This window comes from Grammomys surdaster, unplaced genomic scaffold (genome assembly GCF_004785775.1).
Source record: "Grammomys surdaster isolate TR1022 unplaced genomic scaffold, NIH_TR_1.0 237, whole genome shotgun sequence".
NCBI classification, from domain to species: Eukaryota; Metazoa; Chordata; class Mammalia; order Rodentia; family Muridae; genus Grammomys; species Grammomys surdaster.
The window spans coordinates 2,615,909-2,630,119 of record NW_021604682.1 but is presented as its reverse complement, the minus strand read 5'-3'; the positions used below and the strand labels follow the sequence as shown (position 1 = coordinate 2,630,119).

The 14,211-nt window shown below is 47.7% G+C and overlaps 1 protein-coding gene across 1 annotated transcript in view; it reads left to right on the top strand.

Annotated features, from left to right (window-relative positions):
- Positions 1-14,211, top strand: part of Bcr (BCR activator of RhoGEF and GTPase) — a 130,462-nt gene that overhangs the window by 98,606 nt on the left and 17,645 nt on the right. Inside the window, exons 11-16 of the mRNA XM_028773919.1 lie at positions 2,284-2,403; positions 3,148-3,223; positions 4,610-4,714; positions 5,183-5,257; positions 11,632-11,729; positions 13,960-14,091. Of these exons, the coding sequence (XP_028629752.1) occupies positions 2,284-2,403; positions 3,148-3,223; positions 4,610-4,714; positions 5,183-5,257; positions 11,632-11,729; positions 13,960-14,091 (606 nt within the window). The remainder of the gene's footprint in view (positions 1-2,283; positions 2,404-3,147; positions 3,224-4,609; positions 4,715-5,182; positions 5,258-11,631; positions 11,730-13,959; positions 14,092-14,211) is intronic.

The following is a 14,211-nucleotide window of genomic DNA, read 5'->3' as shown; positions in this document are numbered from 1 at the left end:
TGGCGACAGTGCCCACAGCATCCTGTTATAGGATAGTTGCCTTGCCTGTAAAACTGCTTGTGTCCAGGTGCCTGACTTGTGACCGGAGACCCTTGCATCAGAGGTTTGTTTGCACTCCCAGATGCCCTGTGGCTCCTTTCGGAACCATGTCCAGTTTAAGCTTGCCTCTCCAGTACTCGGATGTTAAGAGCCCGACCTTGTGCCTCCCCGTTCCCACCGTCTCATCTTTTCCTCTTGCCCCATCTTTGCATCCCAAGAAAACCTGGCCTAGGGTAGGCTCTGATGTTTCTCATGGAAGACGTAAATTTAATATATTGCCACAATAGGAAACAAGCTGGAAGTTATCACTGAACAAGAAAGGTATATAGGGCAGAAGGACCATTTTCCCACCACTCCCAAGTCATGTCATTTAGAAATGAAAAGTCAGGCAGAGAAAGGGGGAATACTCAGGACAACAGGAGCATTCTCTTGCTTGTGGTTTCTACAAGACAATCTTGCTGAGTTGTTCTGGCTAGTATCCTAGGCCTAAGCAGTCTTCTCACCAGCCAGCCTCCTCCATAGTTGGAACATAGGTGTGTGCCATTTCACCTTGTACACTTAGCAGTGTGTGGGGAATGGGGTATAGATTGATTTAGGTTCTCATGCTAGCATCTGAATGCTACGCCTAAGAGGAGAAGCAGAGAGCCTGGACTACTAGGCAGGAGAGGGGCATGCAGGGTATGGCCTTGTGCCATCAGACCTCAAAGTCCTTGTCTCTGGAGCTTTTGGGTTTCACCGTGCAGATGCTCAGGCATATCCTGGGAGATGTGCTTAACCACTTAGTGGAGTTCTGCTTGGGCTGTTAACAACTCGGCAGTCTGGGATGTGAGGCCGGAGAGTGTGGCCCCTCTAGCTGCTTTGGATTATAGGCCCCTGATTTTTTTTTTTTTCTGGAAAACATTTAGAAGTTTTCTGAAGTGTAAGGAGTGAGAATAAGCCCCTAGAGTCTGGGGTTAATCCAGGCCAGAGTAGGAGCCTGGCAATAGTCACAAACAAGCTTGGCCTCAGCTCAGGGACGCTCCCTGGACCCCTGGTGAGGTGGATGCAGCCTGACAAGTCCTCTTCAGACTGTATGCCCCTTCCTCGATTGCCACACTGCAAGCGTAGCACATTTAGCAGCATGTAGAAAGGCCCCATAGCTTCAGAGAGGGAGACCCAAGACCACAGTAGATGTTCAGTCATTTATTCATGGCTTCTGTAGTAGATTTCTGAGCAGGGCCACTGCTGGGTCCTCAGGCTCCTGGGCCTTGCTGTCTGCTGGTGTGCATTTCCAGCCCACATTATGCCCTTCCTCTGGGAATTGGGGTTGGGGCACTAGCTTATGAGAGGCCATGTTCTTCTTTTCAGGATATAGTGGCTTCAGGAAGATTCCACACAGCTCAGAGCAGGGAGAGTTTTTTTTATTTGTCTCAGTCAGAGTTTCTATTCCTTCACAAAAACATCATGACCAAGAAGCAAGTTGGGGAGGAAAGGGTTTATTCAGCTTATACTTCCACATGGCTGTTCATCACCAAAGGAAGTCAGGACTAGAGCTCAAGCAGGTCAGGAAGCAGTAGCTGATACAGAAGCCATGTAGGGATGTTACTTACTGGATTGCTTCCCCTGGCTTGCTCAGCTTGCTTTCTTATAGAACCCAAGACTACCAGCCCAGGGATGGCACCACCCACAATGGGCCCTCCCACCCTTGATCACTAATTGAGAAAATGCCTTAGAGCTGGATCTCACGGAGGCATTTCCTCAAGGGAGGCTCCTTTCTCTGTGACAACTCCAGCTTGTGTCAAGTTGACACACGAAACCAGCCAGTACAACCGTGGTGATGTCCATCTTAATGTCCTAGGACTCTCTCATCCCAACCCAACATCCCAGAAGCCTGATGTTAAATGTGACCAAGGTAGGGAGCAGGTAGAAGGTTCCCTAGGTCCTACTCACTCCTGAATATTGTCCAGGTTTTGGAAAAGCTGAAGGTCTCTCCTCTGCTTTTATGAGAAGGTCTGATTCCTTCCAGAAGGGCTTAAACCAGCACATCCCTAGTTTGTACTGGGGCTCAGCCCTAAGGAAAAGGCTCTTCACATCCTCTAAGGGACACCAGCAATGAGTCTCAAGGCTGGACTGTGCTGAACAGGCAGATGGGATTTCTGTGTTACATGAGCCTGCGGTTAAGGATGGAGGGCACTGGGCCACAACTGAGGGGGAGCAGGCGCCGTTGGTTCCAGATGAAAAGGCAGGACTATTCTCTCTCCGCAGAGAGCAAACAAGGGCAGCAAGGTCCTGGAGAGGCTGAGGAAGAAGCTGTCGGAGCAGGAATCACTGCTGCTGTTAATGTCCCCCAGCATGGCCTTCAGGGTTCACAGTCGCAACGGCAAGGTGAGTGCCAGCCGTGGTCCAAACTCACCCAGCTGCCTGCTGCCTCCAGCTCACATATGCCTTTGCAGAGGGGAGCATCCCCATTCCAAAAGAGACCACTGTAGCGTGTCACATGTCCCTCTGAGTCTCCATAGCAACTGACTCAGCTCCTACAGCTGGGAAGTGGCAAGGGCTCCGGAAGGGAACAGGGTAGGCATCGTGCATGTGTTTGCAGATGTGACCTTGAGTACAGGAGCTCTACCTGGGGACCTCCAGGGTCATTGACATTCTCTTCTGTTCTAGTGCCATCTGTAGCCTGAACCTCTCCCTCCATAGCACCACATGTACTTGTGAACACATAGAGTGATTTATTCTTTAGCACACCATAGGGAAGACAGTGACAGACTTTGTAGACCCTTGTCTCCGTCTTGTCATCTTATGGATTAGATACAGAGGTTGGATGGCCATCAGCCCTCACCTTAAAAAACTACCTCATGCTCCTCCATATCCTTAAGCTGTACCCCCTCTGCCAGAGTCATCCCCTGACCCAGGTATTTCAAGTAAGGCTTATGCTAGACACAGACCATACTATATTTGGGTACCATGGCCCCAAGTACAGTCAGTACAGTAGAGCACGCAAAACGGTCGGCTTGGCCATGAGCACACCTGGACTCAGATGTGTGTCTCAGACTCTCTGGGTTCTCCCAGTATTGATTCAGCCAGACTGGAGATAACCGAGGTATGTCTTCTCTTTGCTCACTGTAGAGTTACACATTCCTTATTTCCTCTGACTATGAGCGAGCTGAGTGGAGAGAAAGCATCCGGGAGCAGCAGAAGAAATGTGAGTTTTCCCTGTACCCAGAGAACCCGGCCTATGGGGTCAGATGGATTCTCTGTGGGCCATTGTTGGTATTCTAGCTCTTCTTTCTCTTCCCATTCTCCTTGTTTCTCTGCTCTGTTATTCTTTTGGAAGGGGCTTTAGACCCTGGGCAAATGTATAGAGCCCCGCCTAAATCTGCAAGCACATTAGAGGAACCTCCCCAGCCCCTGTGTGTTCTCCCACCCATCCTGCCCTTTGACCTGAGATTCCTTCCCTAGACTGACCCAAAGTCTTCATCCATTGCCAGCTGTTCCCCACATAGGCTCACACCTTCCATCCTTCTCACCTGTCCCAGCCAGGCCTTTATAGCATAATCTCCTGTCTCCTTGAGCCTCCTCTGTTCACCATCTACTCCCCTGGGACTCCGTTGCCCTGCCTCTGCAGGCAGTGATGCAGGGGAAGCCTTTGGCTAGACCCACCTAAGGAACCATCTCTGCCCGACTGACCCCAAGACTTAGTCATCATTGGGATGGCCCCTTCCCTCTCTCGGCAATTCCTTCTCTTAGTGGCTTTATCCTTTTCTGAAACTGTTATCTGCTCTTTGGGTCCTGGGAATAGTGTTGGGAATAGAGTGGTAGACTTCACCCCAAATCCTTGGGCTGCAGGTACCCACCTCCCCGTTAGCCAGGGACTGTGTCCTCAGAGGCCTGCTTCTTCTGTAATGCTTGGGCAGCTCCGGTTGAAGTTGGAGTTGGGGTTCAGTATCTGCAGAGGCAGCTGTGGGCTCTGCATGCCTCCGACCCATCCCATGCTTCTGTCTCTAAGGCTCATCATTTATGCCTTTGCTGAGCTAAGACCACTTCTTCCTTTCAGTGCTTCTGAGGTCTGGAAGAGACCGAGGGGCTCCTGCCAAGGCTTGTGTCTCAGAGATGCTTAGCTTACCTTGAGGACCCTAACCATTTCCAGTGGCAGCATCTGTCCCTGCCCAGAGGATGTGCACCCAGAAAAAAAAAATCTTTTTATCACCTGACAGAGAGACACAAACCCACTTTAGCAGAATAAAGGACAGAGCTACACTGATGTCTGTCTGGGGAGACCTACCAGGGTGATGTATCCAGGCTGACCTGTCATATTCTAACCTGTCTTGTCCCGCTTTCAGGTGGCAGGTTAATGCTGGTGTACATGAGTTTGTAAGCAGTATTGGCAATCCTCTCAGGAGCCCTGGGACCTGGGCTCTCCAGGGCCTCATCTTGCTCCAGTGCTAAGCCTACATTTCAACTGGGAGCCATCAAGCCCCAGTGGGGGCCCTGCTAACCCCCACCCCCAACACATACACTTGTGTTGTAAAGGCCATGAGAGAGGGCTAACATAAACTGGCCTGTCTCCATATCTGCTCTGCCCCCTCAGGTTTCAAAAGTTTCTCTCTGACATCTGTGGAGCTACAAATGCTGACCAACTCGTGTGTAAAACTTCAGACTGTTCACCACATTCCACTGACTATCAACAAAGAAGGTAGGGCTGGGCTCCTGGACATCAGGCTGGGCTCCTGGGTGTCGGGCTGATTCGTTTGGATCAGTTTCTGTCCTTGAAGCTATTCCTGGGCAGTCCAAGTGACTGACCATGGCTTTTGTCCCCTTAGCCATAAGACTTGTGGCACACGGTCAGTCCAGTGGATGTAAACCTGAGCTAACACTTTGAGTCATACCAGGTTTTATATTCAGTGCCGCACAGGGGTCTGTGCTTGGGCACGCTTACCCTGCCCACACCCACGTCACCCTGACCCCATCTCCTTGCTTTGGAGCTGTGCTTTGGTCATTCGTTTTCCTGTGCTTTAAAGCCAACTAGATCCTCAGAGTCTAAATGCAGAATCCACGGTGGGCACATACCCAGACGACGGTCTACCATGCCCAGTGCTGGATCAGCCTTACTCTAATCCTGGTGAGGCAGAAGATTAACTAACCTCTCTGGTCTCTTACACAGATGATGAGTCTCCTGGACTCTACGGCTTCCTGCATGTCATTGTTCACTCAGCCACCGGGTTTAAGCAGAGCTCAAGTAAGTACCTTAGGAAGGGATGTGATGGACCCTGTGAGTAAACTCTAACTAAGAAGACTTGTCCCCCTAAGAAGGGCAGGAGGCCTGGGCTACCCCAGGGAAGCCAGTCAGATGTCCACCAGGGGTGCTATTCTTTGAGAGACCATGCTGGTTGAAGCCTGCTGGGAATGGGATTGTTTTCCTCTGCTTCCACACCCCACCCCCTCCCCACACACATATCGGTCTCATGCATGAGCTGCCACCTGCCGGCAGGTCTTTTAATTATTAGGTCTGGAATTTGAGCCCAGAGCCTGATAGTGAGATGGCAAGATGCCAGGAAGCCAAGCCTCTGTGCAGTGGGCCCCTCAATCCCGATCAGCAGGAGGAGACTTAGCTGTTGTGTTGCCTGGACATAGAGAATACCCCTTTCCCTCCCAGCGAGCTGCTCAAGCTTCTGAGGGTGACCACGCTGCAGCTGTACTGATCCCCTAGCTTCCCTCCCCAGCTCTTAGGCCCATGGTACGAGACAGTTTTGACCCTCTCCACAATTGCTGCGGAACAAGAGCTTCGGCAAATTCTGGAATGGGTCTGATAAGGCACTTGTGTCTAGAATATACAGGAAACTCTTAAAGCCAAGTACGAGGAAAATGCAGTTAAGTTCTTTTGTTTATTTATTTATTTATTTATTTTTAACGAAGAGTGGCTTGATGAGCTAGCTCAATGGGTAGAAAAGCTGCCCATGCCTGACCACCTAAGTTTGGTCTCTGGAACCCATGATGAAAGGGAGAACCTACTCCTAGAAGCTATTTTCTGACACCCGTACATGCACTGTGAGCACACAAAGGCATCAGTTCATACATACATGCACACACGCACACAACACACACACACAACACATACACACAACACACACAGGTGTGATCACACACACACTGATAATGATGCTAGTAAAATCATTAGTTTACCTGTGGAAAGAACCTGGACACCTCACCAAAGAGATACACATAGCCGGTGCATATATAAGAAGTTGCTTGTCCTGTTAGGAAAATGAGAATTAAAACAACTTTGAGGTATTCGTTCATAGTGCTTGAGTCAGTCATCATCAGAAACATGTACAAAAGACCTGTGAGATATTCGTTCATACTGCTTGAGTCAGTGATGAACAGATACCTGTACACTGAGACTGGAAGTGTTGCTCAGTGGTAGAGCCCCTCCCAGGCCTGAACGAGGCCCTGAGCTCCAACCCCAACACCTTAAAACAAAAGAAACATTGAACAGGATCAATTATTGGTGAGGATATGGATGAACGGGAACACTATGTGCCGCGCATATGTAGAGGTCACAGCCATCCTGAGTCACATTGCAGATTTTTTGTTTGTTTGGTACTGGGAGCTAAACCCAGTGCCTTGTGCATCTGAGCACAAGCCCTGCCACTGAGCCACACTTCCATTGCACAGTCCCTTACAAAATGCAACAAACCTCCCACCAACATATGCCACCAATACCATCCCTAAGTATTCACCTTAGAGAGCTTAAAGCATCTGTCTATGCAAAGTCTTGTGGGTCCATATGATGACTCATCCAGAAAGAATGAACCAGGCTAGAGAGATGGCTCAGCGGTTAAGGGCACTGACTGCTCTTCCAGAAGTCCCGAGTTCAATTCCCAGCAACCACAGGGTGGCTCACAACCATCTGTAATGGGTTCTGGTGTGTCTGAAGACAGCAACAGTGTACTCATATACATAAAATAAATAAATCTAGAGTCACTTTTTTTTTAAAAAAAAAAAGGAATGAGTTGGCCACTCATAGATGAAACAACTTGAATGAATATAAAAACACAACAAAGGAAATTATACTAAAAAAAAAATCTTATGTATTGTATGATTCAGCACACGTTAAAATTGTAGAAAAGGCAAAGATTGAAGTCAGACAGACAATGAAGTGTCAAATTAAAGGAAAAAATGAAACTTGTTTATGAATGGACTCAAGGAGGCTTTGGGGGTGAATGCAGTAACTTTCTGAAATTATTGCGTTATTTGTATAAATTCTTTTAACTTAAAAAAATTACCAAAGCTGGGCATGGTGGTGCATACCTGTAATCCCATTGCTCAGGAGGCAGAAGGACAGTCTGGGTTGCATTGTGACATCCTGTCTCAAAAAAAAGCAAAATACAGTCATCAGGCCATATAGTTGCTGTAGATGAACTGCTGGGGTACAGATGATTCCTCTGAAGCTGTAACAGGTGCATTCATCTCAAACTCCTCTCTCTTTTCAGCCGATGTGTACCGGTATTAACTGGCTACATTAGCTTCCTTCTTAATTTTTTTACATTTATTGTTTTGCATATATATGTGTGGGTGCCACCATGACAAAGGCAATTATAAAGAAAGCCTTTAGATGGGCTTACAAGGCCAGAGGGCTAGAGTCCCTGATGACAGAGTGAAGGTACCGCAGCAGGTGGCTGGAACAGCAGCTGAGAGTTCATGTCTCATAGTAGGAAGCAGAGAGCACACTGGGAATTGTACAAGTCTTTTGAAACCTCAGAGCCCACACCCAGTGACACGCCTCCTCCAACAAAGCCACGCCTCCTAAACCTTCCCAAACAGTTCACCAACTGGGGACCAAGTATTCAAACCTATGAGCCTTAGGGGCCATTCTCAATTCAACCACCGTATGTTAGAAAGATAGAGGACAACTTGGAGGGTTCACCATGTGGATCTCAAGGGAGGAACTCACATTTTCAGCACTGCTGACAAAGCTCCTTTACCTAGTAAGCCATCTCATCCGGCCCTATGTTAGTTTCTTTTCTTATTGCTGTGACGAATGCTACAAAATACAATAAAAAAGAATAATAGAAAATACAAAGTACTATAAAGTATAACAACTACTTAAGGAAAGTTTTATTGTGCCTCACACTTACAGGACTGTATAGTCCATCGTGTGACCACATTGTATCCACACTCTGGAAGCCGAGGTGATGCTTGGCTCACTTTGTCCTGTTTATCTCGCTCATAGGCATTTAAGATGGTTCTTCTCACCTCTGTCCTTGGATAATTTTTTCACAGTCATGCCCAGAAATTTTACTCACCTTGGTGATTCTAATTCCCATCTTATTAATGATCTAGATTAGCTATTGAAATTCCATATCTTGTTAACTTGACACCCAGACATCACTTTGAAGCCAGAACCTTCAACCTTGTCCCCATAGGCTCATGACTATCTCAAACGTAAAATGCATCAACTCCCTACGTCAAAAACTCCCCGCAGTGTTTTACAACTTCAACACTGCTTAAAAGTCTCAAGTCTCATCTTATCTGAACTACTGTAAAGCAAAAACAAGTTACATGATTCCAGCATACAATGGCACAGAATAAACATTACCATAGCGTAAGGCAGGAATGGAGGGTGGGGCATAGCAAGGGACAAAGGAGGAAAGCAAGAGTAAAATTTAGCAGGGCAAACACTAAACCCTGCAGCTAAATCAATCAGCATCTGGGACTCGTGATGGACCCGTCTGAACTCCAAAAGGGTTGGGTAGCCTCTCCCCTGCCCAGTTCTGTCACACACAGCCCCTCTCTTGGGCCAGAATGACCCCCATACCTGCAGCTTTTCTTAGTAGCTATCCATGGTCCTGGCATCTTCATCCTGCTGGGTGTCTGTTACAACTTTTGCTTTACCATCATGACTGTACCCATTGTCCTATTGGGGCCTCCTTGAAGACACTACAACTCTGTTATCCACTGTGTGGCTCTCTGGAACCATTATGAAAGATCCCATGACCCCCCCCTCGGTCTTACATCTTTCATGTCGATAAATCCAGTACCATATAGACAATACTGCCAAGTTCTGCTGCCAGCTTGGGATGGAACCTGGCCCCCTTGCACCACAGTTGCTTGCCTCTGCTTCTGTGCACTGACCTTGTGGAAGTCTGGGCAGTTGCTTTCCAGGAGCAGGGAACCTTTCAGCAGTACTTCTGGTGTCTTAGGGTTTTACTGCTGTGAACAGACACCATGACCAAGGCAACTCTTATAAAGGACAACATTTAATTGGGGCTGACTTACAATTTCATAAGTTCAGTCCATTGTCATCATGGCGGGAAGCGTGGCAGCTTTCAGGAAGACTTGGTGCTAGAGAAGTTCTACATCTTGATCCAGAGGCAGCCAGGAAGAGAATCTCTTTCACCTTGGGTGAAACTAAATCATAGGACCTCAACACCTACCCCCACAGTGACACACTTCCTCCAAGGCCACACCTACTCAAACAAGACCACACCTCCTAATAGTGCCACTTCCCATGGGCCAAGTATATTCAAACTACCACACTTAGTTTAAACTGTCTCATTTCAAATAAATTTGCATTTTCACATTGGAGACTGATGCATGGGGCCCTACTTCACCTCAGGGCACCTCTCTTTTTGTCCCAGTTCAAAGCACAAGGTTTGTCTTTAACAATTACGGCCATGTTTTCACCTTAGGCCTTGGCTGAAGCTTTCAACTTGCTCGAGCCCCTTTTCTTTAACAAACTGCATATCTTTTATGTCTGGATAAGAGCAGTGAGCAGTAGCCATGCCAAAGCCTGGATGTCATCTCCCCTTGAAATTTCTTCCAGAAAAGAAATTAGTCCATTATTTTTAAAATCCTGCCTCCCTCGTAGCCTGGGATATTTGCCAGATCATAACCTAAATGGCCTCTCTGCCAGTGCCTCTCTGAAACCTAATGAGGTAGGCCTCCACTGTCCAATTTCTCTGGGTCTTCTGGTCCTCTGAACTCCCACCAGAGTGACTCATTAAACCGCCCCACAGTATTTCTAACCCAAAGTTCCAGACTCTTCCACATTCCTCCAACAAACCAGTTTCAAAGTCCTAGTACCACAGTCGGATCCATCAGAGGGAACACACACACATACACACACATACACACTACCACCACCACTACCCCATGCTATCCCCCCAACCCCTGACCCTCATTCATGCTAGGACTTGTATTAGTTACTCTTCAGGTTGTTGCGACTAACATCCCAACAAATGTAGCTTAAGGAGAGAAGGGTTGATGGGGCTCATGGTTCATAGCCCGCAAGTCATGAAGGCAGGAGCTTGAGATAGCTGGTTACATTGTATCCAGTCAGGAAGCAGAGAGGGATGAAAGCTTATTCATTTAAGATGGGTCTTTGCATCTCAGTTAACTTACTCTCTCCCAGTGGTTTGTTTGCAAAGGATTCTAAGTCCAGTGAGTTGCTAAGATTAACCAGATGGATATTCCGTGAGCATCTTCCTCTCTTACCAGGCCTTCCCCCCAGAGTTCATCAGGTAACAGGCAGTCTCTTGACTTCCTGTGGTACATTTCTGTGTGATAATGTATTCTTTTTTTTTTTTTAAAGATTTTTTTATTTATTATGTATACAGTGTTCTGCCTGTTTGTACACCTGCAGGCCAGAAGAGGGCACCAGATTTCATTATAGATGGTTGTGAGCCACCATGTGGTTGCTGGGAATTGAACTCATGACCTCTTGAAGAGCAGTCTGTGCTCTTAACCTCTGAGCCAACTCTCCAGCCCGATAATGTATTCTTTAAACTTAACATTCCCAAGTCAGACCTAGTCACTTGCAGCCTTTGTTTCACTTCGTGACTCTCTGCTGTCAGCCAGATGTCATCCTCTACCGGTGTCTCAAGTCTGTATTTGTCTGAACTCCTGACACTTGTCGTTGATAGCTGTCCTGTTCCACCATACTGTCCCCTTGCCCTGTGAGTCAAATGTCATTATCCATCATAGCACTTAACCTTGATCTGTATGCCTCTAGATCTTTGACATGGCCTCCCTTGTTCCTCATCCAGATCTTTTCTAAAATGCAGAACTCCCTCCCTCCTGTGTTTTGCCACTTAGTACACACACACACACACACACACACACACAGAGCCAGACAGGTGCCTCCTTTTCTTCCTGTGCCCTGCACTGGTGTGGAACTTCCTGTGCACTAACTCCGCCTGGTGACATTCATATCAGATTCTGCTCAGATCATGGAGCTTTCCCTAAGCCTCTAGTTTCTGGCATAGAGACATCTGCTATGGCCTCTCTGTGCAACACCTCTCACCCCACCCTGGCTACCAGTGTCTCGGTCCTCTTCCTCCCTGCACACCCACCATAGGTTCCCTGTCACTAAAGGGGCTTTGGCAGACGATTGCTGAGCGATGTGAAGTAAGTATTTTTAGAAGTCCTGTTTCCCAACGCCTCTGGCAGGGCCAAGGGTATTGCCCGAGGGGCTGAGTCTCTACCAGCCACTGTTTGGGTTATTTTACAAAGGACAGATCCTTGTTTCCTGGTTTTGTAAATAGCACCTGCTCTTAAGAAGAGTCTGACAATATAGAAATCAGTCCCGCTCTCCCTGTCTCTTCCTCACAGATCTGTACTGCACCCTGGAGGTGGATTCCTTTGGCTATTTTGTGAACAAAGCGAAGACTCGAGTCTACAGGGACACGACTGAGCCAAACTGGAATGAGGTGAGGAACTGGCTTCCACCAGGATGTTTTCCACAGATCTTAATCTCCAGGGGCTCCCTAAGGGCTTCCCCGAAAGAAAGCTCCACTGTTGCCAGCATTCCTGGAATCTCCTAGAGGTTGTGTGGGGGGGGGTGAGGTGGGGAGGGATGGAAAGTGTGTGTTACAGCCAAGAGATCTTATCTCTTGGTCCCTGAGAGTCTCACCCACCCACTCCAGCACAGAGAAAGAACCTGTTTTTCCAGAGAAGTGTTTGAAGAGAATACTTTAAAAAGGATTCTTGAATCCTGCTATGGCCTATTGTGCAGTTGTTAGGGTTCCGTTTTCATATTTTTCCTCAGAAGCAGGAATGACCTCATGTGGCTATTCTGGGTTCCAGAATCTTAGTCCCTGTTTGTTAGGGCTGTAAGGCTGGCCCCAGGACCTCCCTCATTGTCTCCAAGGGTCCTGTGTGTTTGTCTTGAGATAGCAGGTTTGTGCAGTCTTCTTTCTGTACTCCCCAAACCTTGGGTCTTGCGAGTGGAATGATTGTAGAGAAGCAGTGTGCATGACGTCCTCAGACCTGTAAGCTGCCACTCCTGGTCTCTGTGGTTGCTGTAACCCTAAAGAACCTTGCTTTCGTTAGCACAAGTAGAGCAGCCAAGCTACAGGGCTGCCTCCCAGCCCTTGCCCACTGAGGAATGAACGGTGAAACAGCAGGCAGCTTGGTCTTTTCTACTTTGATCATGTCGCTAGTGGTGTGACTGTAGGAGCAGATCCCAGGCCTTGCTACATAGCATCCCCACATTGTCTGTCATTATACATGTTGTCTAAATAGGACAAAGGATCCAAGGGTCCCAGTAATTACCTCTCTGGACATCTCAGTACAAAGAGCCAAATATAAGCTATGAGTAGCAGGATAAAGGCGTATGAGGCTTACTTAGCGGTACATTCTTGTAGTCCCCGTACCTCTAGGTAGAGGCAGGAGAATTGCCTAGCCTTCAAGACTAGACTGGGCTACATAGTGACTAATGTGAGCTCCATATTTTTTTTTTTAAAAAAAAAAAGCCACATGAGACCCATTGTAGGAGACTTTCAGAAAGCCAAGAGGGTTGGGGAATTGTGACCCTCACAGAGGCAACAAAGATGGATTCTAGGTAGGTTGCAAAAGGTAGGAGTCGTCATTCCAAAGCTCTAGGGAGGCCTGAGCGGTCTGGGTTACCTGGTGTGTACATGCAGGTCACCCAGGGAATTCACATACTCCTGATACATCTTCCCAGAAAAAGCTACTCGGCCCAACTAGAGCCAAGCGTGCCCAATTAGAGCTATGCATGCCCAGCTAGAACCATGCGTGCCCAACTAGAACTACACATGCATAGGCACAGATGGAGAATGCAGAATTCACTGGAGGCTAGGAGGGTTGACAAGTTAATTCCATGTTAAGCATCAGACAAAGCTCAAGGGATCATTCCAAAGCCTTCTGTCCTGCCCGTCCATGGATGACAGCTTATTTTAAAATAGAATGTACCAGCAGGGCGGTGGTGGCGCACGCCTTTAATCCCAGCACTTGGGAGGCAGCGGCAGGCCAGCCTGGTCTACAGAGTGAGTTCCAGGACAGCCAGGGCTACACAGAAAAACCCTGTCTCGGAAAAACCAAAAAAAAAAAAAAAAAAAAAAAGAATGTACTGAAACCAGAGCTTGTACTTCTGAACACTGAATTATGCCCCAAACCTCCATTTCATTCTCCAGTCTTAAGTTCACAGTAGAATTAAGAGAAAAGGCAGGAACTCACATGTATTCCCTACTGTTAAAATCTCATATGATGTAATTTGCCTACATCAGTAAAGCCTGCATCACCCAGGAAGCTGCAGTTGATGTCAGACGTATACACTGGATTTTCACAAATAAATGGTGACTTGTGTCTTCTGTTATCGTACAGCCATCCAACCTTATCAAATATCCTTCTCTAATAGTCACCCAGTGTTGTTGGCATCAAGACTGTCCTTTGGAGTTAGACGCTGGTGTACCAAATTTGAAATAGGTTTGAGAGGATTTATAAGCTTCCAGAAACACCCAGTTAGAGACCCACAGTGTAGTGACAAGGATGCCCACAGGGATGCTAATGAAGGTCCCAGGACCAAATGAAGGGTACCGTTTGTTGTCGAGCTGTGGTTCAAACATGACATTGGGCTGCCTGTACTTGTTTGGACCTGTTTGTTCACGGGGTAACTTTGTTTCTTCTGGGGAACCACAGGAGTTTGAGATAGAGCTTGAAGGCTCCCAGACCCTGCGGATACTGTGTTACGAAAAGTGTTACAACAAAATGAAGATGACGAAGGAGGATGGCGAGAGCGCAGACAAGCTCATGGGGAAAGGCCAGGTCCAGGTGAGCCTGCCCCACCCCACCCCACCCCATCCTGATGCTCCATAGTCTCTCCCACGTGAGGCTGCCGAAACAGCCTAACTCTTGAGAGAGAAAAGATAGCCAACCCCTGACAGGGGTGGC